This window comes from Lissotriton vulgaris, chromosome 3_1 (genome assembly GCF_964263255.1).
Source record: "Lissotriton vulgaris chromosome 3_1, aLisVul1.2, whole genome shotgun sequence".
NCBI lineage: Eukaryota > Metazoa > Chordata > Amphibia > Caudata > Salamandridae > Lissotriton > Lissotriton vulgaris.
In genome coordinates this window covers 1,121,763,100-1,121,786,080 of record NC_141689.1, presented here as the reverse complement: position 1 = coordinate 1,121,786,080, position 22,981 = coordinate 1,121,763,100, and the positions used below count along the sequence as shown (strand labels likewise).

At 43.0% G+C, this 22,981-nt stretch overlaps 1 protein-coding gene across 1 annotated transcript in view; it reads right to left on the bottom strand.

The window, feature by feature from the left end:
* DNAJB14 (DnaJ heat shock protein family (Hsp40) member B14) overlaps nt 1-17,900 on the bottom strand; it is a 350,933-nt gene extending 333,033 nt beyond the window's left edge. The window contains exon 1 of the mRNA XM_086961595.1: nt 17,496-17,900. Coding sequence (XP_086817721.1) covers nt 17,496-17,628 — 133 coding nt within the window. The 5' untranslated portion in view covers nt 17,629-17,900. The remainder of the gene's footprint in view (nt 1-17,495) is intronic.
* Between the last annotated feature and the right edge of the window lie 5,081 nt (nt 17,901-22,981).

Genomic DNA, 22,981 nt, shown 5'->3' with positions numbered 1-22,981 from the left:
TGGAGGAACCAGGATCCTGATCGGCTGCTAAAGAAGCATGCAGCGGAGGTTATGCTGGCTGATGCTGGAGGGGAATAGTGGTGTTTTTCACTGCCTAAAAAAAAGCCTACTGCAACTGAAATCACTCTTTGGGGAGCTTCGAAAGGCTATTGTTCCTAAGATGGCAAACCGGGCAAAAGACAAACAGACAGCAGTCTCAAGCATCGGACCAGCAAAAGAGATAGGCCAGAAGGATCCGGGAAGGACTGGCACAATCCCGAAAACCAAGATGCCCCCACCCAACAAACGCTCTACACCCACGATCTCGACGGCTTCCAAGGCTCAGCAGCGCAAAATCGAGAAAACTGAAAGAGCTGCCGAGAAAGATAGAGGCAAGGCACTTAACCCAAATGATGACACTCGCAGCGGCAGTCACAGCATTCAACCCAGCCAAGCGGGAAAATCCACCACGGAGAGAAAGAAGGGCGACCTTACCTTTCGTCAGCCCTCAGTGATCGAGATTTTTAACAGTAAGGCACCCCCGGCGGCCCCATCGGAGGACGCAGAGGCAGTCCTGGGAGCGGAGAATTCTTCGGCAAGCGGTCCTGGAGGTAGCGTCCTCGTGGACGCAAGCATAGGCGTTACCAGGCAATCAACGCGAACGGAACGTGCAGAGCTCACGCTTTCCGCGGAGCAAGCTGCAAGTGAGTCAGTCACCACCGGAGAGAAGGCTGAGCGCACGATCATGGAGAAAGAGGTGAGAGCGGTAAAAGAGGTTACTGCAACTGAACCCTTAAACACAGACCCTTTGTTAGAAGCGCTACAGGAGGTGGAGGCAGGTTTATTGGCAGATCAAGTGCAAAGCTGGAATAATGTGCATAGAAACTCTGAGACCAGTAACAGTATAATGCAAGGACAAAAGGAGCAGCTTGTCATTGGATATACAGAGGGCGCAGAGAGTGCAGAGGGAGCTGAGGGGGACAGAGAATTCTTCTCAGTCCCTGAAGAGTCAGACTCCACTATCACCAGCAGTGAAGAGGAGAGAGAAACAGGAGACTCGTGCTCTAGCACTGAAGATACAGGGGGCTCCAAAGAGAAAGGCACACAAAAAAAACGCAGGCTGACTAGCAGGAGAACAGGCTCCCCCACAACATTACATAAGAGCTCTCATAAAAAACTGATTTGGGACTACTCCGCTACTTCGAACCTCTACAAGGAGGATGGGCAAGACCCCCAGAGTGAGGATGGGAAACTAGACCTAATATTTGCAACTCTAAAACAAATTCAAATGGAAGCTAGAGCAGAGAGTAGAAGAGCCAGGCATGATACTAAAAAAATTCAAGCCTCTATTAGGAGAATAAACAAAAAATGTGAGGAAGTGAGTGAAAGAGTTACCGAAGTGGAAGAAAGGACTGGCAGGATTGAGGAGGAAGTGACGGATTGGCAGGCAAGCAGAGAAGAGCATTCGAAGCTGATGGAGGATCTGCAATGGAAGGTGGAGGATTTGGAGAATCGCCAGAGGCGAAATAACGCACGTCTTCTTGGAATAGAGGAAGGGGCAGAGGGGCAAGACCCCAGAGGCTTTGTGATTAAGCTGCTAAAAGGTGCCTTTCCGGAGACCCCATGGCAATGGGAACAAGAGGTGCAAAGAGCACACAGGTTTCCGCTCACGACAAAGGGGAAAAAAAGAGGTGATGGTACACTTCCAAGAGCGATGTTAGTATTCTTTGGGAACTTTCTGGCGAGACAAGAACTGATGGACAAAGCCAGACCTGACTCTAAAAAGACGGTGGATGGAACAACATTTTTTGCAAGACCAGACTTTTGCCACGTCACAGTGGAAAGGAGGTGGAGACTCAGGCAAATGATTGCGGCATTTCAGAGTCAAGGCGCTGAAGCCTATCTGATGTTCCCGGCAAAACTAAAAGTTATTGTTGGGGGCAGAGTCAGAATGTTCTTCTCAGAGATTAAGGCTGGAGAATATCTAGAAGAGTTAAAAGAGATGAAGGAAAAAGGTGGAGCTAGAAGATAGTATCAAGCAGATATATTAGAATAGGGTGGGGCAGAGGGGTAAAAAGTCAATCAAGAAAAGAAAAGAAGAGGAAATGAAATTGGGGAAAAACAGTAATGATCAGCAAAAAGGGTAATTTGGAAAAACCATATAAAGACTAGGGAGAATAGGAGTTTTTCAGGGATTGGATGTTCCTTTTCTCATTTGGGTAGGGGAGGAGAGGGGGGCGACGCTACAACGCACAGTGGACACGCATAGGTCAGTACTGACCTATTTGCCTGTCACAGGGGGGGGGGGAGCAGCTGGGGAGGGGGGGTACAGAAGGGGAGGGTGGTGGGGGGGCACGTTTGGTGGTTGGAGTAAAAATACAGTACAGATTGGTAAAAGTCATTATGATCATTATGTCGAGAGGAAAAGTTGGAAGTAATGGGCGTGGAAAGCTGGAAAAAGGAAGGGGGGGGGGGGGGAAATGTGTTAGATGGAAACTAGGATAATCACGTTGAATATATGTGGACTAAATAACAGAGAAAAAAGACAAAAACTGGGGGCACTACTGCGATTCTGGAAAACTGACATTGTCTGTCTACAAGAAACGCATATAGCCGTTAATGAGATGTATTTGTTGGAGCAAATGGGGTATGATGTTCTAGCCTATACAGGCCAAGTAGAAAGATGTAGGGGTGTTGCAGTGCTGGCAAGGAAAGGCTGCACAATAGTCAAAAGAAAAAAAAGAGGATAGCGAAGGGAGGTGGGTGATGATTGAGTTGGAAACAAATGCATTTCGATTTACAATTGTTTCAGTGTACGGCTCAAATGATGATGATCCGGATGTTTTTGAATTTGTGGACAGAGAACTAGCATTATGGCCAGAACCTGTGATATGTTGTGGAGATTTTAACATTAACGGCTTAAATGGTTTGTTTGAGAAGCATGGGGGGAGTTATATGGGAAGGAAGAAAAAGGTATATAGATCAGTACAAAATCTTGCTAGCCATAATGCATTAAGCGATATGTGGGCCGAAAAAAATCCAATGGGTTCAGGCAGCACCTTTTACTCCGCACCACATAAGTCAATAGCTAGATTGGACTATTTTCTCATATCTAGCTCTCTTGTTGGTATTTCCAGTATAGAGCGATTCCCCAGGATAGTGTCGGATCACAACCCCCTGGTTTTAAGTATACAAACCGCTCAAGTCAAAGAGAGAGTAAATTCTACTTGGACGTTTGAAAGAGGGTTGCTAAAGGATGAGGATTACATTACAAGTATGAAAGCATGGATAATGTATTTCTGGGACATTAATAGATACTCTACGTCGGCAGATGTAGTATGGGATAGCTTCAAGGCAGGTATAAGGGGGGAGACACTAAGCTATACAATTGCAAGAAATAGAAGGGAGAAGGAGAAGACGGAAGAAGAGATTAGAATCCTAGCGACAATAGAAGAGGCTTTGGTAGATGCAATAAGTAAGAGGGAACCTTTTGAATCGATATTACTCGAATTGGAAACTCAAAAAGCAGAAACAGGTGTCTCGTTAGCGCAGAAGCTAGCTAGGAATTACCTAGCAAAAAAAGAGCAGTGTTATGAATTCAATGAAAGGGTCGGACACCTCCTGGCAATAAGAACAAGACAAACGCTGGCAGCAGGGGAGATAAAAGAGGTTAGGGATAGCACTGGGGCAATCGTGAATAAGGTAGAGGAGGTACAGGAGGTATTCAAGAGGTACTATGAGGTTTTATACGAGAAAGACGTAACTACGAGTGAGCTTGAGGAAGAAAGTATGGGCTATTTAACACCAAGACCACAGACAGAATTTAGTATAGAGGAGAGGGACAAATTAGATGAGGTGTTAACTTTCCAGGAGATAGGGGATGCAGTTTCTGATCTTCCAGCAGGCAAAGCAGCAGGACAGGATCAGATACCTGTTGAGTTTTATAAAACTTTCTGGGACGTCATAGGTATAGATTTGTGGGCGATATGTTGTTTGGCACAGGGAGGTAGGATTGTCCCAAAGTCATGGTCTGGTGCAGACATTATTGTGATATTAAAAAAGGACAAACCACCAACAGAACCAGGGTCATATAGACCAATCACTCTACTCAATGCCGATGTGAAGATATACGCCAAGGCCCTTGCTAATAGATGGAGCAAGATCATTGAGAAAATGGTGTCCCCGGAACAACATGGGTTCATACCTGGTAAAGGGACTACCCAACATACCAGGCAAATGATCACTGTCCTGGATGCAGCAGAGGCCCTGGGAGACCCTGTCGCAGCAATCTTTCTAGACGCCGAGAAGGCCTTCGACAGGGTTTCCTGGGCCTACCTATGGAAAGCGATGGAGTGGGCAGGAATAGGTAAAGGATTTATGGCTGCAATCCAGGCTCTATACAGACAACCTACAGCCAGGATAAGAATAAACAAATCCTTTTCAAAAACGGTACAGATCGGGAGGGGGACAAGACAGGGGTGCCCAGCTTCCCTGTTGTTGTTTGCCATCTACTTGGACCCCTATCTGAGAAGGTTAACAGCGAATGGTAGGATCAGACCTGTCACATTGCATGGGAAAGATTATAAATTATTTGCCTATGCAGATGATGTAGCGATTGTCACGCCAGAGCCAGCGCAAGCACTGACCGAAATTGAATACGAGGCAAGGAAATTTGGTATGTTCTCAGGATACTCAATAAATAGAAGGAAAACACAGATAGTGCAGAATAATTACTCCACCTTTAGTGATATTAGAGTAGTTCAGGAAGCAACATACTTGGGTGTTAAGGTGACGGCCGATTTAGGGAAACTGGTGGAAATAAATTTGGGGCCATTATTAGGGAAAGTTAGGAGAAATTTGGAGAGGGTCAATAATTTACATTTGACCTTAATGGGGCGTATTAATTTTATTAAAATGGTCACTTTCCCCAAATTCTTATACCTTTTTAGGGCGATCCCTTTATTGTTTGATGGGATATGGTTTAATAAAATTGAAGCAACACTGAACGGGTTAATATGGGCACAAGGGAAGACACGAAGAGCATACAGATTTTTGACACTACCACGGGAAAAGGGAGGTTGGGGGGCACCAGATTTCAGATTTTACTATTGGGCAGCAGTACTGCAGTACTCTAAGGCGCTATTAGGTGGTGGTTCTTCTCACGAGGAAGGGATATGTATAGAGAATGCTTATAAAGCGTTACTAGGGGAAAGGGCTGAGAATGCCCTGGTTAATACAGTAGAGTTTACCTACTTCAAACATACTAGATTTAAGACCTTGGAGGCAGTATATAAAATTTGGAGGGTTATTATGAAGAGAGTAGGGTTAGGAAGATTTAATAGATATCTGAGGCTATACCTAAATGCCGATTTGCCAACAGAAATTTTTTGGGATAACACAATGAAAGATTGGAATGATAAAGGGGTTAAGAAATTAGGAGATTTGATGGATGGGGAAGGGGGTTTTTTATTATTCCAAGATATCCAACATAGATTTAAAATATCCGGAAATAACTTCTTTAAATATCTACAAATAAGAAGTTACTTCCACCCAAAAAAGGGGGGGCTAGCAGGTATGTCAAGTTGTAGGATTATGGAATATTTAGGGAGTGGTATAAGGGGTTCAATCAGACAATTGTATATAGAACTACAGGAGTATAAAATTGATGACAGGGAGAAATTAAGTAATAAATGGGTTGAGCAAGTTGGGGCTCACCCGGAATCTTTGCAAGCCTCCTTAGACTTTGGAAGAACCATACTTTGTTCTGCTACATTGCAAACACAACACTATAAGACCATCTTTTCGCTATACCATACACCAGCTAGAATAGCACAATGGGGGGGTAACACTGGTATAACTTGTCCACGTTGCGACTCATCAAATGCTAATATTACGCACATGTTCTGTCAGTGCCCTCAGTTATGCACCCTAAAAATGGCAATAGAGGAGTTTCTTGAGAAATCTTTAAGACTAAAGGTGAAACTTACAGACGAGCTGATAATATTAGGAATAAGTATAGGCGATAACAATAACTATCCCGAATTTGTATTTTTGGCCACAGCAGTTTACAGACTAATTATTGCGAAAGCCTGGAAAGATAAATCTGCACCATCATTTCATATTTGGATGGCAAGGTTACTGCATATATATAATTTGGAGAAAGCCATTTATGACAGGAAAGGCAAAAGGTCAAGAATATTGGGGGGGAAGATATGGTGCCCTATAGAAGAGTGGAAGAATAGAAAGACATGAATTATTCTTTCTCTAGGATTACGTTAGGTTACGTTTTATTCTGTTTTATTTCTTTAAATTTCGTTTTACTTCCCTGGCTCTGATTGTATGATAATATATATGACTGTATAATTGTGAGAAAATTCTGTACTGTATATATTGTAATGTAACTTACGGAAAAAATGGGAGAAAATAAAAATATTTATAAAAAAAAAAAAAGAAATCTTTGTCACTGAAGAGAGAAGGCTCAAAAGAACACTTTAGGTCCAAGCGGCAATGATTGTAATGTACATTACTATATGTTGCTTGAAATAGCCTGGACCTAGCCAATCCAATATGGCCGACGTGTGCAATGTCTCAATTCAACAGTGTAATGGTTGCTTTAAATTACTTTAAATCACTCGTGCTCGTCGCGCGATGTGCACGCATCCTTCTTGTTATGTTTCAATTATGCGGCCACGTGTGATGTGGTCGCATGCTGTGTTATTGTTTAATAATGCATCCTCCTGCGATGCGCCCTTTTGGTGGTTGCTCCTAACGTGTGTCCAGTCACCGTTGGGGTTCGCCACTGAAAGGAAGCATCGGGTGGAGTTTGTCTTATTAATGGAAAATAAACCAATTGCAACTTTACTCCTTCTCCAGTGGGTTTATTCATCATAACATTTTGGCGACGATCGGGAATAAACACCACCATACCCACGGTAAGACAATATTTAATGTCAAATTTTGGACGTACCTTTGCGGGTTTCAACGTGCAGCTCTTCACTGAATCTTTCCCTTCACCGATGAACAAGGTACGTCAATATTCATTTTATGCGCGATTGGCTTAAAATTCAAGCCTCAAGATTGGCCATTATAGACTACTTTACGTCTTTTGCATGAGGATTGGCCATAAACACTCTACGCTTCCTAACAAGTTTAAAGATTGGCCAGAAGAGACTAAAGACTTGTATCGTCTTTTAGTCCGTTTTCTGTGACTCAGCTCTGATTCGCCACCTATCTTCCAATCCCTACTTCCGTTATCCACGGAGATTTCAGAGGCTTCTCAAGCAATCGAGATGTTGATTTGTTAAACATCAGTGCCTTACTCAACGACGCACACGTTTCCTTGTTTGTGTTTGGAAACGATCCCTTCGTCATCGGTGCGTTTCCACTGTAACGCACATGTTTCATGGATTTTCTTCCTTGCCGCGCATTTCTACAGAGATGCACAGGCTTTGAGAAGAGAATCCATTACGGTAAATTCAATTACTAGCGCATTATTTCAGCGATGCGCACGCTTTGAAATTCATTGTCATATTTTTACAGCACGTTCCTTCAGCGATGCGCTCGCTCTGAAGATTCAATTACCATAACTTTCCAGCGCATTTCTTCAGCTATGCGCACGCTTTGAAATTCTTTGGCTATAATTTACAGTGCGTCACTTCAGCGACGCACACGCTCTTCTTCTTCTTTTATTTATTTATTTTTCTTCACTGTATTTAAAGATTGTTTAACAGAGGGTGATATTGGTTACTATGGCTAATTGACATTTACAACATATCACTCAACCCCCTCATTTTTTGAGTAAACCTGGAAGTCCTGAAATAGTTTGGAAAGAATGGTTCGCTTTATTTGAAAATCATCTTATTGCTATTGATGCTATGGATTTTTCCTCTGAACGCAAATTTGCAATTCTTTTTGGGTGCCTTGGTCAAGCAGCTCAACGTATTTTTAAAAGTATTCCTCCAATTCCTCCTCCTGCTCAAAGTGGTGACCGTAATTGTAATGTATATCTTAAAGCTGTGGCTCGTTTAAAAAAAAAAAATTTGCTGAGGAACCAAATATTATGTTAGAAAGACATAACTTTTATGCTATGAAACATAGAGATGGCGAAAAAGTTGAAGAATACATTTCTGCACTTAGGGTCTTAGCAACAACATGTGAGTTTGGACCTCTTTGTGATAATTATATCAGGGACCAGTTTGTTTTTAACTGTTCTTCACGGAAGATTAAAGAAAGAATTCTTGGTTGCAAAAATCCTTCACTAAATGAAGTGATTGAACTTTCTTTAGGTATTGAACGTTCTGCGATTACTAGCAAAGTCATGGCTGATGCATCAAAAAGTGGAATCAATCCAGTTAATCCGACTGAACCTTGTTTAGACAGTTCTGTATGTTCTGTAAATTTTAAAAACAAAAATGTAAAATTTGTGCAAAAAAAACAATCCACTTTTTGTTACAGATGTGGGTCAAAGAACCATTTGGGTAACTTTCAAGGATGTCCTGCGGTTAACAGACGTTGTGTCATTTGCAAAAAGATGGGCCATTTTCAAGGTGTTTGTAGGAATTTAAAGAAAACACCTACTGTTAACTATGTTGAATCTGATATTCTTGATGATTGTACTAATTCTTTTAGTAATATTGTTGTCACTTTAGATGATAACAGCCAAGTTAACGATATAAAAGGTCCTTTATGCTCTGCTATAATCGACAAGATTCCTGTACAGGTGATGGCAGACTCCGGTTCTCCTTTTACTATTCTGAGAGATTCTACTTTCTATGACTTATGGAAAAGAAAAGTTGAATTATTAAGTTCTGATGTAAACCCTAAGGCCTTTGGTGAAAAAGACATCAACATGATTGGATATATTGAGGGTTTAGTACAATGTTTGGGTAGAGAAACTATTACCAAAATTTATGTTGCTGAAAAAGGGAAAAATATTATTGGCTGGAAGGACCTTGCCCGCATGGGATTATATTTAGTTCCTGGTGATGATAACCCAGTTAAGGTTGGGGATCTTCCTGTGCTAAGGGTGGAGTGCATGGCTGTTGACCAAACTTTTGATGCAAAACAGATTATGGAAGAGTTCAAACCTGTGTTCAGTGGCAAAGTGGGCAGCGTTGAGGGTTTTGAACATAGAATAAGGTTGATTCCTGGGGCCCAGCCCGTACGTAGCCCATAAAGTCAGGTCTGTCCCTTTAAGTGTCCGCACAGAATTAGATAAGTCTTTGAAAGATCTGTAAGATCAAGGAATCATTCAACCAGTTGATTCTTCACAGTGGGTGGCTCCGATTGTGGTCGCCCGCAAAAAGACTGGCGAGATTTGGCTCTGGGGGGATTTACGCGGTTTAAACAAAAATATTATTGTTGATTACCACCCTCTACCAAAGATCCATGAGCTTCTCGCTAATCTTGGTGGGGCTAGGTGGTTTTCTCTGATCGACTTAAAGTCGGCTTATCATCAGGTCGCTTTATCAAAAGAGTCTCAGGAGTTAACCACTTTTATTACCCCGTTTGGTGCGTTTAAATTTTTACGCCTTCCTTTTGGTCTAGCTTCGGCTGGAAGTGTTTTCCAGAAGCTTATGGACTCTCTTTTCAGTGAGGTGCCTGGGGTGCAGGCTTACCTTGATGACATTTTGATTTATGCCAAGTCTTTAGAGGAGCATAACACAATTTTGAGACGTGTCCTTACCATTTTAATGTCTAAAAAAATGACTGTCCGCGGTGACAAGTGCATATTTGCTGTTAAGGAGCTTGATTATTTGGGTCATACCGTATCTCATGAAGGGATTAAGACGAAATTCTCTGTAGTCAGAGCCATAGAAGATGCCAAACCTCCATCTGATAAGGACTCTCTTAGGTCTTTTCTCGGTTTGGCTGAGTATTACGCTAGATTCGTTCCTGCTTATTCGGAGTTGGTTGAACCTCTACGCGGCTTGTTATGGAAAGGCTGCAGTTTTGCCTGGTCTCCCGAGTTAGACAAAGTTTTTAATGATGTTAAAAAATTGATTGTGTCTGCTAAAGCTCTTCACGCTTTCAGGGATGATTGTCTTTCTATCATAACAGTGGATGCAAGTATCACTGGTTTGGGCGCAGTATTAACCCAGAAAGTAGGAGGAAATGAACAGACAGTAGCTTTTGCTTCGCGTTCGCTTAAGTCATTTGAGACCAGATATAGCACAATTGAAAGGGAAGCATTAGCTTGTGTGTGGGCAGTTCAGAAATTTAGAACATATATTTGGGGTCGAAAATTTGAGCTTGTTACCGACCATAAGCCTCTTGTCTATATTTTTGAAAAGGTCAATTCTTCATGTATGTCGGCTAGATTGATGAGGTTGGTTTCTAAGTTACAAGAGTTCCATTTTGAAGTTAAACACATTAGCGGTGGTAAAAATTTTAGGGCTGACTATCTTTCAAGGCTTTCCATGATCAAGGATGATGATGAGGACATATCTACTGAGGATATCGAATGTGTCACCATGGTGGATGCTGTTGGTGAATTAACCCCTGTTTTGTCTGAGAATGATTGGAAATATGCAGGTGAATGTGATCCAGTCCTTCAGAAGGTTATTCATTACTCGACCCATAGTTGGCCGGAGCCGAGGTGTCTGGAGGGGTATTACGTAGGTTTTCACAGGTTGCTGATGAACTTTCAGTTGAGAATAATATTGTTTGCAGAGGGGACAAATTTGTTCCTCCTTTCAAACTACGGTCTTTAATTATAGGTGAAGCTCACAAAGGACATTTGGGGATTACTAAAACCATTATAAGAATTAAGGAGCATTACTGGTGGCCCTCTTTGGATGTGCAGGTCAAGAGATTAATTGATTATTGTCCAGAATGCCTGGTTTCTGATAAACATTGGCATACAATGAAAGTTCCTTTGTCCCCAACTGAATTTCCACATGCAGCATGGGAAAAAGTTGGTATTGATTTTTCAGGCCCTTATTCTATTCTTGACCAGGAGTGCAAGTATGTTATCCTATTGATTGATTATTATTCAAAGTGGATGTACCACAAATTTGTTAAATCACCTGATTCTGATTCTACTATTTCTTTTTTTTTTTTTACATTTTTTGATGTTGAAGGAGCTCCTAGGGTACTTGTCAGTGACAATAAAACGCATTTTGTTTACGATAAGATGAGGACATTTCTTGCTGATCTGGATATTAAACAACTTAAGGTTGCTTTATACTCCCCATCTTCTAATGGTTTGGTGGAGAGAGGAAATAAGGTGATTAAGGAGGGCATTCAGACGGCGTTGGCTTGTGGAGCGAATGTGATTAATTTCATTAGGGAGAAAGTTTGGCATTACAACACTTCTCCGCACTGCACTACAGGAGTTTCTCCTTTTATGTTGTTGAGGAATAGAGGTTCACATTCTAATTTGTTTCCTTCCTGGCTTCAGAAATTATCCGGGGATAAAGATATTGATCTGGGCGCTATCCGAAAAAAAGTAGATACCAAACATATGCTCATGAGGAAGAATTTTGATTCTAAGTCTAATGTTACTCCAGTGGATCATTTTTATGGATGACTGGGTTTTGATCAAAAAGCCCGTCAAAGGTAAAAAAGGGGAGTCAAAATTTTTTCATCCTTTAAGGGTCCTCAAGGTCAGTAAGGGTGCTGCTTTTATTGATGTCAAAGGTTGGTGGAACAAACGCCATCTTGTAAAAGTTTCTCATCAACAAGCAAACATCATTAGAAACATAAGAAAGGAACCTGTTGAGGATCTGGATTGGTCTCATTGGTTAAATAATCCTATTAATGTGAACGGATGTGTTAATTCTCATGTTCAATCGACAAATGATTGTGTTAATTCCTCTGATGTCAATCCAAACAATGTTCCTTCTTCTCAGGTTATTACTTTAAATCACTTGTGCTCATCGCGCGGTGTGCACGCATCCTTCTTGTTATGTTTCAATTATGCGGCCACGCGTGATGAGGTCGCATGCTGTGTTATTGTTTAATAATGCATCCTCGTGCGATGCGCCCGTTTGGTGGTTGCTCCTAATGTGTGTCCAGTCACCGTTGGGGTTCGCCACTGAAAGGAAGCATCGTGCATCGGGTGGAGTTTGTCTTATTAATGGAAAATAAACCAATTGCAACTTTACTCCTTCTCCAGTGGGTTTATTCATCATAACAAACAGCGTCAAGACAAACGTGAGGAGTAAGCTATGCGTTGCCAGGCAAGGATGGAACGCATAAGGGTAGCGTGCTGGCGCATGGACGCATGCACTCACACTGGGAACAAGGCACTCAAACACTTGAAAAATGCCTGGAAAGAGCTCCAGGGTGGGTTGAGCACGGGCCATTACACCATTCACGTGTTGAGGAGCCAGCCTGGAAAGTGATGAGATTCAAGCAGCTGGGATGCTTGAAAACAGCAAAAGTGCCAAAAATTGAGGTCAGTGGGCAAGAACCAATCGTCACCAAATTGTAGTATGAATTACTCCGGAGGCCGAAGGTAATCTTAGGTGTTTATTCCCAAAGGTACTCTTCCATGAAAGGCAGAGGATGAACTGACAAGTTCACTGGAACCTTTGCACGTCGCTTCGTATGCCTGCACGGGCCTAGGTCGAACAATAACAAGGCATTTAAAATACAACAAGCAGTGAAAGTGCAGCTCGAGCATGGAACAGAACGCACGAGCTGCACCATGCTTTACCTAGAACGCATTGCAATAGATTACATCAAGCAGTAGCCATGCATCATTTTATTTTATTTATTTATTACCGTCTATTGCTGAACAAATATTTCCCATGAAGGAAGAAGGATGTGAACGAACAATCAAGGCTGGCAGCCTTAGCAGACACCACACAAACTAGCCATTCGGGTATAATCAGAACAGCACTGCCAGGGTTCTGCAGATGTTTTAATGTAAAAAAAATCAGCAGCATTGATCAGCTCATGGCAGGATCATTCTGCTTCACAGTACTGAAGCAATGCTCAAGGTCACTGTGGCCACAATCTCCAATGGCAGCCCAGGGAAGGAAGACAGTGAATTGTGATTACCAAAACTAGGCGACTGGCATAAGGTCAATACAGGTGAGCTACTTCTCGTTTGTCACCTCCCACTGTGAGAGTGGCACACATCATGGCAAACATGGAAAGCATGCCAGCACTGTGACTAGTCACCAGTTTTTAAAGTGAAAGAACACACAAATAAGCTTGTGGGCCCTGTAAGCACTATAAATAAATTAGACCACACCATGTGCAAATTGCACTATTATGACCTTTGGTGAAAGAGTAACTTTTCACGTTTTTCTATGGTTATACCTGTACATGCCAACAGGACCTGGCATGCTAAAAATTCCAGTGCTCCTTTTTGTTAACATAACAAGCCTATACAAAATATGTGGTGGTGAAGAAAGAGCGTTCATCTAGTACTATTCCATACTCAAAGTCTGATAGCTAGATGTGAGTTTTGGTGGGTGGAGAAAATATATTCTAGACAGCAACCAAAATTCACAGACGTCTTTCAGGTAGTTATTTCCCTAAAGAACTTAGCTCATGCAAATAAAGTTAGGTAACAGATTACAAGTGTCTTATTTATCTTTTGGTCCTGGACATCAGTGCTGCGACATATGCCTTGGTCTTCCAGTTTAAGAAGTGGCAAACCACAGTATATGATAGGTATGACAATAATGAAAATTCTGGGTCAGGAGGCAATGCTGGAGGATGTGAACCTTGTTTTGGAAAGGTCAAGTATGTGTTGAAGACTTTTGAGAGAGGATTTGTTCTTGATAACTGCCCCACTTGTGTTGTTTCTGATTTGCCCCTTCTCTGCTGGGTTTAGGGTTCTACTAAATGCATATCTATCAACTAACACAGAAGGACAGTCTACCCGAGCAGTTTTTAGGTTTCGCCTGGCGTCCGCTGCGCAGCAGCGTTCGCGCAGGCGAAATCTAATGTTAGAAAGAGTACTGGCTTTGGTCCCGCCTTCTCTTCCATTGGCTAGCTCCATAAATGGAGGCTAGCCATTGGAAGAGCGATCTGTCCGTCATTGCCGGAGCAGATTCGTGGGCGTTCCCGCGATTTTTACTCATCCCGCCCCCTTGCGATCGTCATGCGGGGGTGGGCGGGTTTTCTTTTTTTTCGGTCATGTTTTTGTCTTTTTCGAAGTGTCTTCTGTTGGAGTGGGCTGCGAGATTTAAGTTGCCAGAAAGTACTGTGTATTTGCGATCTGGTAAGCAGCATTTTGTTTCTAATATCTATTCCCTTTGTACGTCTATCTCGCCTCATGTTGTCTCCCTGTCTGTGTCTCCGTGGTGTTGTCTCTGTTGCCCCCGTTTCATGTCTTTTCCAATGGAATGCTTTAGTCGGCATGTTTACGTTATTGCTGTGCTATCTCGCCTCATGTTGTCTCTCTGTCTGTGTCTCTGTGGTGTTGTCTTTGTTGCCCCCGGAAGAAGTCCAGGTGAGTGCTCCCCTCCCCTCCCGCTGTCCGTGTGCCCGTTCCCGCCCCCCTCCCCCCTCCCGCTGTCCGTGTGCCCGTTCCCGCCCCCTCCCGCTGTCCGTGTGCGGTATGTTCGTGTTTAGTGCATACAACCCCGATGGCTCTCCTGTTGGTAAGAAGCTCCATGCAGCTAGTAAACAGAGTCTACATGTGGCTGAGTTTGTTTGAGAGGGAATTCAGTGTTTTTCTGTCGTTGAGATAGAAATGGTCTGAATTTGGTGATTGCGATCAAGGGAAGGTTTGTGGTACAGCTAGTGCTATTGTGTAGTTGTCATGTGAAATGATTAGTCAAGCTAGTGTATTTCGTGCAGTTTTTGACAATATACATACATAAGTGCTTTTGATATCCACTGATACGACTACCTTTTTAAGAAACAGCTAAAAACATGCCTTTTTAAGAGTTAAGAATGCTTTCGTCGGCATGTTTACGTTGTTTCTGTGCTACGTCTATCTCGCCTCGTGTTGTCTCCCTGTCTGTGTCTCCGTGGTGTTGTCTCTGTTGCCCCCGTTTCATGTCTTTTCCAATGGAATGCTTTCGTCGGCATGTTTACGTTGTTTCTGTGCTACGTCTATCTCGCCTCATGTTGTCTCCGTGATGTTGTCTCTGTTGCCCCCGTTTCATGTCTTTTCCAATGGAATGCTTTCGTCTGCATGTTTACGATGTTTCTGTGCTACGTCTATCTCGCCTCATGTTGTCTCCCTGTCTGTGTCTCCGTGGTGTTGTCTTTGTTGCACCCGGAAGAAGTCCAGGTGAGTGCTCCCCTCCACTCCCGCTGTCCGTGCGCCCGTTCCCGCCCCCCTCCCGCTGTCCGTGTGCCCGCTATTGGCATTGTAAATGACAATGCCATTTATTTATCAGTTTTCAAAACCAACACATAAATACAAATGTTGTCGTTTACAATGCCAATAGCTCAAACTTTTCAAAAGGCGAAACCATTGCATTGTAAATGCTTGTTTTAATTGTGAGAAATGGCAAATGCTAAAACTCATTGGACAGCAACACTGGTTAAAATTGATATTGCTTCAAGATCACTTTAAAGGAAGCTTATCAGATTTGCAGAGAACAACAGAGAGCTTTAATGGTCACATGCAAGCACCACTGATCATAACTCAAATGGCTTAATGACCACTATCATACAGGCAGCACTCCTGATTTATGAGGATGGCTCCCGATTTTTATCTAAAGATACATTTGTGATAGTAGCTGGTGTAGGGTATGTTCAAAGTATACAGGTGTACATACCACTCTTTCACTCCTTCTACAGCCACACTTAACCCAACATGTGGAGGGGCTGTTAAACACTGTACACTGAGATACATACACAGGGGCGGCCATCAGTATCAAAAAGTCGGCGGGGGGGTGAGCGCAGGGGTTAATAATCATTTTTAAAATGTACAGGATGCTGCCGGCCACCTCCCGCGTAGTGTTGCTCCTGCTGGCTATTTCCTGAGTCCCAGCAACCCCTGGGACGGACTCTCAGCCAATGCCTGAGCTGCAGAGTAGAGCGGGTATTTGTCTGAGCAGGCAAAAAAGACACCCTGCTCAGGCCAGGGAGTCTGTGGGGGTTTCTCCTGCCCTGCTTCTGAATGCCGCCGAGCTTGAGACTGAGACAGTCGGCCAAACACAAAGGAGCACTTGGGGACTAGGGAGAGCAAAAGCACTACTCCTCCCCCTCACACACCCCGCCCCTCCATGCACAAACTGGCAAACGAAAAATAAAACGATGCTAGAACATTGTTTTATTTTTGGATTGCTGGCTCTGAGCCAGGCAGGGGGGCAACACTTGTCCGCCATTGCGGAGCCGCCACTATACATACAGCCAAGCAAGCACCTTACGTCACTATCTCCTAACACAGTGACTCTTTTTAACTAGAGGCTCTCCTAGGGGGGGGGGGAGATGCACTCAAAAGCACAAACAGGGCGCTCCACAATTTTTACAATGGTTGTTGGTGCATATACAACTGCATAAACAAACAAGGGGAGTTGCAGCTGATAAGGAAACGAAGAGAGGTGGTGAAAGTGGAAAAGAGTAGATAATGACCGGAAGAGAGGGGAGCTCAGATTGAGCAAAAGGTGGGAAGGAGCAAAGGAGAGAGCATCAGTGGATGGAAAGAAGAGCTGAGGTATGGAGAAAGTGGGGCGCTTAAGTGAAGGGATGTGAGCTGTGTTCAGAGGAGGGAAAGAAGATTTAGATAAAGACCCAGGAGATGTTGTGAAGGATGGAGATAAGAGCTGGAGTAAAGAAAGAATAGTCTCGGAGGCGGCACAACTGGGGTTGAAAGAGAGAGGAAGTTTTAAAAGGAAGGTTGGTATGTAAATCCTCCCAAGACTAGTTTCATATTCACAAATGTTACCACTGCACCATTTACTCCTGCTGCTAGTAATACTGCTATCATAATATTTATACACTTGCTGCAGGTACTAACACTGCAGCTGTTGCAATGCCTGAACACACTGTAAGTAATGTCTAAGTGTGTACATCTAGCGTAGAAAATAATGCCACAATAAGTACATCTGATGTACGCATGTATACCGGGTCTCATAAGTACTTTATACCCAATACTGTGTCTCATATTTTAACCTTGTATAAGCGCGTCTCGTCAATACAATTACAACCTTTTCCCTTATATAATGTTTTAAGTCCTCTCACAACCTTTCATACATCCAAAAGACACACAAACCCATGAGCTCCTGATGAGCCGGTCTAGTACCGGTTGGTGCTGGATGAGGGCCACCGCTACGAAGCAAGCCAATTGTGTGGGTGAGGGTTTACGTTCTTTGTCTCAAAATAAATTACAATTAACACAGACGTATTTTGTAACTATTATCCAACTGGGAAGAGGAGTTTCAGTGATTTCTGATTGATAAGAAAAAAATGTTTCTTTGAGACCAATAGAGCTTGCAAGTCTTGATGTTTTAAACATATATATTATTGGGGAGCTCAATATTGGAACCCTGTAATCCTTCCCTTAGTGAACCATCTCATTCTTTGATAAGGGCACACGTAACTGCCTGTGGACCTGGGAACGCGTATCTTCTCCATCTTGGCCTTCCCCCTCTCACCTTTGGCTGCCTGGGTCGGGTAGAGCTTCTCGGCCTTGTTCAGGAAGCGCAGCGCCCGCTCTCGCTCCCCTGCCTCCAGCGCCTCCCGGGCGATGCGCAGGCAGCGCTCTGCCTCGTCCCGGTTGCCTTCCATCCTCTGAGGCCCGGCCTACCTAGCTGCCCATCTCTCTGTCGCCGCTGCCGGCTCCCTTCTTCACCTTCCTCTGCTGGAGATGGAGACGGCTGTCAGAGTAAGCCAGCCCCAGTAACGAAGGGGAGGAGGGAGCAGAGAGGTGGGGGGACAAGGGCAGGAAGAGGAAGAGATCTCTCGTATGAACCCAGGAGGAGGGTTTTCCGTCGTTTCCAGCCCCCAGTCTGTAAGTGCTCCCCTTCGTGTTTGCGCATGCGCATGATCGCACACTGTGCAATTCGTCTTATTGCATGTCATTTTTAGCTCCTCGGTGTCCTACTGTTTTAGTGCGCATGCGTATTTTTGGTGCGCATGCGTATAGTTACACGCATGCGCACTAAAACTGTAGGACACCGATTTTGCATTCGATTTGTAGTTCCCCGCGGCAGCGTTACAAGTGATCGTGGATAGTGTGTGGCTGGACCGGGGGCCTTAGTGGAGGCCACCTCCCGGGAGCAGAACCCGGGCTGGAAAGGGCGGAGGTAAGGGTGGGCAGCAGATTAGGACACTGGGTTCAGCCCAGCCATAAATTTAGGCAAGGAATTTGGCTGGGGGTGGTGGGGTATTTAAACACAAGCACGGGTCGCAACACCCTCTTTCTCCTGGGAATGTTACATTTGGCGCCATTCGTATTATAGCATAAGGTGAGTTGCAATACACTTTCAAGGGCAGTTGTCTTTCTACTGCCAGGCGAGCTCAGGAGCCATGATCCCCCACTAGCCGCACGTCGGCGATAGGGGCGCCAGTCCGATGGTGTGGAAGGGGTTAGTTGGCGGTGCGCTCGTGGGCACACAGGCAGCGGTGTGTGCAAGGATGGGAGGGTGTTAGCGCTGCTCAAAGAAGGCAGCGAAAGTTTACAGCTCAGGAGTCTAATTGCTGCCCTGGTTAGATAAAATAGGCTGCACCCCCCCATTTCATAGCAGGGAGAGGGAGGGTTAGAAAGAGCGGTACCTAGCAGTGCTACACCTGGTAGGGGTTAGTTGGGTAATGTGGGCCCCAGGGGAGCCAATGATACCTGCCGTAATGGGGGAAGCCATGGTCTAATGGGCGGTTATTAGGGATGGCAGCAGAGCCGTGTAGACAGATAATTATAGTTTCTAGGGTCCGGCTCCAAGTTCCATTTCACAGATTATAGTAAGAAACTGTACTTAGAAGGAACCTCAATCATTACTAGCCCCTCTGGCTTCAGAGTAGGCAGGCAAGGCACATCGTTGGGGGATTTGGGGGGGTAGGGGTTTGGGAAAATGGTAATACTAGTGTTGGAGGTGACATGAGAGGCACGCACAAGGGTTGTGGCGAATGGGGTGGAGTGCCTTATGGCAGGGAGAGTGCTCTGCCAGCCTCCTTGTGGTGTTTACCACATAAAATAAGGAAGCAGGAGACATCAGATGCAGGTAAGTGGGTTTTAATAACCTCATCCACGAAGGCATAACGATCAACTGACTTCCTAAGAAGTCTACATTCTAACAGAGAACCCAAAGCAGGATTCTACAAATTAAAGGTACAGGGAATAAAGGGAATACAAGAAAGCATATTATCACACATCTCCCTTCCTAACAAAACAAAAGAAAGAAAGAGAGAAAGAAAAAAAAAACTAAACATAATCTTTTAAGTAGGGAGGAGGTCTACGCACTCTTTGACCTTTTCTAGAAGAAAACAACATACCCGGAGATACCGGAGAACAGTAACGGGAATTGCCTGAACAACCACCAACACCAGGAGCATCATTACCAACATCAACAACAGGCAACCTTGAACCAACCAAAACCACACGACTGTTATTCCATATCCTTCCATCATCCGTCTTGACAGCATTCCTGAAGATTTTCACCACAGAACGAACTTCAGGGAATTTTGACCCAGGCCTACACCCCACAGGGGCTCTGATGCGAACAAGATCGCCAAGTTTGAACTTTCGAAACAAAACAGCCTTCCTACTATCAAAATATTCTTTCCTAGCAGTTTGTTTGTCTAATTCCTTACATCTCCATTCCCCAACACCATTGTCGGCAAAACCTTTGTTCAACTTCATCCAACCTGGACACCACAAAGTATTGGGAACCCTGCCCTTGAACAACTCAAAAGGAGATCTTCCTGTAGTAGAATGAGGAGCCATGCGATAACTATTAATTCTGTCCTTAAGAGACACCTTCCAGTCCAAACCAGAGGACCTTGCCAACTGAATAGCTTCTTTAAGAGTCTTGTTAACTCTTTCGACAGCACCATTCGAATCTGGATGATACAAAGAACATTTCTTATGGACTACACCACACTTCTTTAAGTAATCCTCAAACAGCTTCGAGCAAAACTGAGGCCCATTATCTGAAAGCAAACTGTTAGGAAAACTTTCTTTAAAAAAAATACCATCTAAAAATTTGATAACAGCATCTGAAGTTATGTCTCTTACAGCACTAACCTCAATCCATCTTGAATATAAGTCTATCAAAACAATCAAATATGGAGTATCAGAAACTCCAGACAAAGGACCAACAATGTCGATTGCAACCTCATCCCAAGGATGATTGGGTAAAACTCTTTTAACCATGGGCATCTGTCTAGTCTTTAAAATGTTATCACTCGCACAACATTCAGGACAGTCTCTCACCATTCTCTCTATTTCTAGATCCATGCCAGGCCACCAAAACTGCAAACGGAGAATTTCCTTTGTCTTGACAATGCCTAGGTGTCCACAATGAGCATGAGATAACAATTTTTTCCTAATACAAATTGGTGGAATTAGCTTCGTCCCACGAGTGAGAAGACCATCATCAGTAACAGAAAGTTCTTCTGAAACTAATAACCACGTTTTTTCTAAACGACCATGGCTCTTCAAGGAAGAAATAACCCTAGAAATCTCTTCATCCTTCACTAACTCACTCCTCCATTCACATTCATCAACAGCTCCTTCAGTAACTTCACATACACTGATATTGTCATCTGTTTCATAGGTATCTTCTTCTTGAAAATTCTCAACACTAACTAGCCTTGATAAACAATCCGCTGACTTGTTAGCCACACCAGGTATGTAATCCACCTCAAAATCGAATTCCTGTAATGAAATCACCCATTTTCTAATTCTTGAAGAAATGGCATCCAAACCTTTCTTTGAAAACACCTCTCTTAAGGGCTTGTGATCCGATAAAACACACACTTTCGAACCCCAAATCAAATTCCTGAATTTTCTCAAAGCCCAAAAAATGGCAAGAGACTCCTTCTCTATCACCGAGTAATTCATTTCTGCACCCCTAAGGCACCTCGATGAACAACAAATCAATAAATCTTGCCCATCTTTTCTTTGTATCAAAATAGCTCCGAGGCCTTTATCACTGGCATCAGTGAACATAAAAGTGGGAAGACCAAGAACAAAAGCATGCAGAGAGGGGGCCTTGTTTAACTCCATTTTTATACCTTCAAATTCCTTACTACAGTCATCAGACCATTCAAAAACAACATTCTTTGCAGTCAACCTCCTCAAACTATGTGTCTTTTCCGCAGAATTAGTGATAAACTTTCCATAGAACTCAACCATTCCCAAAAAAGAAAGTAACTCATCCTTATTAACAGGTTCCTTTATCTTTGAAATTGTCTCTACCAGTTCTTTTTTTGGGAAAACACCCTCACCAGTAATTCTATTTCCAAGATAATTCACTTCCTGCACACCAAACTTGCATTTACTTTTCTTCAGGGACATACCAGCTTCACCTAAACGTCTAAGAACAACACACACACGTTCATTATGTTCACGCAAATTATTCCTAAATATTAACAAATCATCCTGATAACACTTCACACCACACAAACCTTTCAAAATCTTAGACATAATTCTTTGAAATACGGAAGCTGCCGAAACGAGACCAAAAGGCATTCTCTTGTATTTAAACGTTCCCATAGGTGTGATGAAAGCCGTCAGCTCCTGGGAGGACTCATCCAGTTCCACCTGGTGGTAGGCAGATGCTAGATCAAGAGTGGTAAAATATTTTGCTCCACCCAACCTACCAACCAACTCATCAATATTTGGTAATGGAAACCTGTCCACAACTACCTCCTTATTCAGCGACCTCAAATCTATGCAAAGCCGAATTTCACCTGTCGGTTTCTTTGCGACAACAATAGGAGCCAACCACTCAGTTGCCTCAACTGGCTCAATTATCCCATTACTAATCAGCTTTTCAATTTCTTCTTGAACTTTAGTTTGTTCCACTAAAGGAATTCTCCTCACTTTTGTTACAATAGGAACAGCATTCTCTTTCAATTTGATATGATGTTTATAGCCACGTAAACATCCCAAGTTTTCCTTAAAAACATTTGGAATTTTTTTTGAAAAAACTTTGCACAAATCATCACTCACACAAATGTCATCACTCTCATGCACCTCCTGAATTTGAACTTGAGGAGAGGCATTGGGATCAAGCTTCACACCAAGTTCCCTTTGATGTAACCATCCCAATAACGCATCACCTTTCTTTGCTACATATATTTTACCAACAGTTATTCGACTGCCCAATTCTATCTCACCCAAAAAATACCCCAAGATTTTAATTGGTTTGTCACTATAACCTAAAGGTGTTATATCAGATCTCAATAATTTAACATTGCTTGGAAAAGTTTCCTTAAACAATTTTTCATCAATTATAGTTATGCGAGAACAAGAATCAAACTTAAAATTTATCATCTTATTCTCTACTTTGACCAAATGTGAAGGATGATCCGTTTTAGTACATTTTATCTCAAAACTCACGGTTCTGACTTGAGGTTGTGACCACCTTTTCTTCGTTACATCCCCTTTAAACATCTTTGTTCTACAGAACTTTGCATAATGCCCCCTCTTTCCACATAAGTTACACAAAATTTTTAATGCAGGGCAAGTTGAAGAATTTGCTAAATGTGAAAATTGACCACATCTGAAACAAGAAAACTTATTAGTTTGACTAGAATATGAACTACTAGACATATTAGGATTCATTACATTTGCCATGGCACCCTGCTTTTCTGACACAAGACCACCCTCCTGCTTTTTTACTTGACATACAACATCTTCCACCTTTGTTTCTTCTTTTGTTTCAGGTTTCTCTTTTTCTTTTTTTAATTCTCCTACACATTTAGTCATATGTTCCACTTGTTTTGCTATAACCAAAACCTCCTCAAGTGGAGGTTCATCTTTCAACCATAACTCTTTTCTGATGTCATCATGCTCACATCTCAAAACAAATTGGTCACGTATTCTTTCGTCAAGAGTTTGTCCAAAGTTGCACGAAGAAGCTAACTTTCTTAGCGATGATACATACTCCTCAACTGTCTCATCTTTCTTTTGTTCTCT